This window comes from Etheostoma spectabile, chromosome 7, assembly GCF_008692095.1.
Source record: "Etheostoma spectabile isolate EspeVRDwgs_2016 chromosome 7, UIUC_Espe_1.0, whole genome shotgun sequence".
Taxonomy (NCBI): domain Eukaryota; kingdom Metazoa; phylum Chordata; class Actinopteri; order Perciformes; family Percidae; genus Etheostoma; species Etheostoma spectabile.
The window spans coordinates 13,246,719-13,249,550 of NC_045739.1; the positions used below are offsets into that span (position 1 = coordinate 13,246,719).

A 2,832-nucleotide genomic window follows, 5' to 3' on the forward strand; every position below is an offset into this window, starting at 1 on the left:
TTCTTCCTTGCAATTGGGCTACTTAAATCTGTGAACAATCACTGCAGCTCTGCTATAGTTTTACAAAAAGGGAACTAGGGTATCAGACAGTCCATGACAAAACTAATTTTAATTTTATAAAGACCCTCAGAACATGAGGGTACAGTACTTCTTCTGATTCTATTAGATTGTTACAAATTTCAATTGATTGAAATTCAAAAATACACAATTAAGTATAGATAATAATATATGATATACTTAAGATTAAATACAATATGGAAGAGAAATCAAGTAGAAATGACTGATTAAGATGGCTCATATCCAAAAACTCTGGGTTTTGTGAAAGGCGCTATATAGAAATGTATTATTATTATTATTTTTTTGCATCAAAATTGTTGCATCTTAAAGCTTTATTTTTTGATATTAATGAACGTGTGTTACATTTAAGTCATTGTCAAATGAATTTCTACAAAGCTAATTAAGACTATCAGCTCCACACAACTCTCTCTGTAATTCTAAGTTGTTAATTCTAATGTTCAGAAGATTGTGTCGTCCAACAACTTTCCCTTGCAGAAGAAAATTACCTCTTGTTTTTTAACTTTCTGTGTCCTCCTTGGCTACTAGCAACTGCGTGGAGGAGGTAGTGGGGGTAATGCGCAATACCGGAAGCCCATGTGGACACGCCGACAGTGTTGTTGTCATTACTTAGAATTCCTTATGGGGGCAACAGAAACTATGCACTATAGCTTTAATTGGCAAACTACAATTTGCATTTCATATATGTTAAAAGAAGTGTAAAAACTTTCTTTCCTAGGTCCAATGATGGGAAAGCCATTGCGGGAGAACGATTTCTTGCTCTGAGTGGATCTTTGCAAATCATTGGTGCAGAAAAAAATGACAGTGGGAAATATGTGTGTGTCGCCTCTAACACGGAAGGCAGGTCAGCTGTCACTGCTTACCTGGATGTGAAAGGTATCTCAGCAACATGATTAGTCCTTTTTCTTAACAGGAGTAATACTTGTCACTGCACATGCCTATTCCTTATTCCAGTACCAGTTCACCCAAATAACAAACAGTTTTCAAATGTTTCTATCTGCTTGGCTAGACTACGGGTGGAGGAAACATATTTTTTGTTCAATTGTTCAGTAGAAGGCTTTGGCTTGTATGCAACACCATACAGTACATACCATACACCATACATATCAAAAACAGTTTAAGATCTGGAAGGTTGAATCCTCCTTCATTTCTTTGAACACGCTCTGCTGTGGTTGATTGATTAGGTAAAACTAGGTGCTCTGTCCTTTGAAACATGCTTGTGCTGAACAACCAATACATATCTTAGAATCATTGATGTGCAGAATACATAATAATGTGGTGAAACACATTTAAGAATCATTTTTTTTATGGATTTGTTTTCATCAATAAAAATCACCATGGAAATTGATTGAGCAATATCAATACATTTCCATTTTGATTACTCATTTCACAAATCACAGAGCCAGTTACTGCAAGAGTTACTCATTTATAAAGTAAATAATGTGGCTCAGCTTCAAATATTCACATCTTTTTGAATCATGCAGGAATTATGAATAATTATTTTCTTTGGCAGCAGACTTACAAGACAAATATTATCTTTTTATGCATGCACTTTTGTCCCTGGCTTTTTCTTTTTTGTCTTTAGACCCTACAAAAATAGTAATTCCACCTCAAGACGTGCAGATCATCAGTGGGACCACAGCCCAGTTGATGTGCCAGGCAGAGTATGATAAAAGCCTGCGGGGTGCCTTTGAGATGGTATGGAGGAAGGATGGTGAGGATATCCCACTTTACTTTGAGGAACATTCCAGGTAGGTTGCTGTCATTTGATAGTGTTTCCATTAGTTTTCGGGTGTGTTTTTCCTTAAGATGGCTTTGTTCAGTGTCTTTATCTCTATGCTAATGCTAGGGAAGAAAAAAATGCATGAAAAGTTCCAAAATCTTTGAGCCTTAGAAAGCTAGTGTTTTGAATGCTTAATGAATTGACTCATTACCTCTGCCAATGATGTTATAATTGTGTTTGCCTGATTATAGATTATTGCCTGATTATCTAAAATAAAAAAGCTGCAGTTTTAGTAACAGTTGTTGGAAAGTGAGGCCATAGCAGAAAGTATTGCACTCACTTGAATGAGGAAAATCTGGCACAATAGCAATGCAGCTTTGGTGGAGGTACTGTATGCTTACTGAGTACTTTTTGGTTAAATATACATTACAGCTTCATACTAACACATTTTCTTATATGTTCAGATACTTTGTGGACGATGGCATGCTGCAGATCATGAATGTGAACCAGAGTGATCAAGGAATATACACATGCATTGCTAGAACCAGCCTAGACGAGGACAATGCCACTGCAATACTCACCGTGCTGGGTAAGATGGTTTTGTAAATAACCAATAATTCTTTTGTAAATAATTTTTTTAAAGGACTTAGAGAATAGACAGGTATATGAATGATTCAGAACAGGGTGTTGCCTTGTGGTTTGGACAGGGCCTGAAGTTTATTTTTTTGGCCACCAGTTACTGTGGCAGGCGGAATTTAAAATCCACTAGCTACAGAGGCTTTTTACCAGCCAAATTTGTTTTGCCTCATAAAATTGAAATACAGGAAATGCCCGGGCGTTGTTCATGAACTTGTTCCGAATAGACACTTAAGTGCTGTTAAGTTATTAATGAAATCAATACTGGACTATATGAAACAATGCATACAAACAATATAACTAAAAACACTACTGCACTGCAGTACATTTGTTCTGTATTGCTGTCGTTAATCAGCCATTCACTGACCCTGTTGTTGTCGCCAACTGTCCACTTGGTA

The 2,832-nt window shown here is 36.4% G+C and overlaps 1 protein-coding gene across 14 annotated transcripts in view; it reads left to right on the forward strand.

Annotated features, from left to right (window-relative positions):
- LOC116692375 (neural cell adhesion molecule L1-like protein) overlaps positions 1-2,832 on the forward strand; it is a 58,211-nt gene that overhangs the window by 33,561 nt on the left and 21,818 nt on the right. For all 14 annotated transcript variants that reach the window (XM_032520626.1, XM_032520628.1, XM_032520621.1 and 11 more), the window contains exons 13-15: positions 794-951; positions 1,661-1,826; positions 2,263-2,387. In XM_032520626.1, coding sequence (XP_032376517.1) covers positions 794-951; positions 1,661-1,826; positions 2,263-2,387 — 449 coding nt within the window. The remainder of the gene's footprint in view (positions 1-793; positions 952-1,660; positions 1,827-2,262; positions 2,388-2,832) is intronic.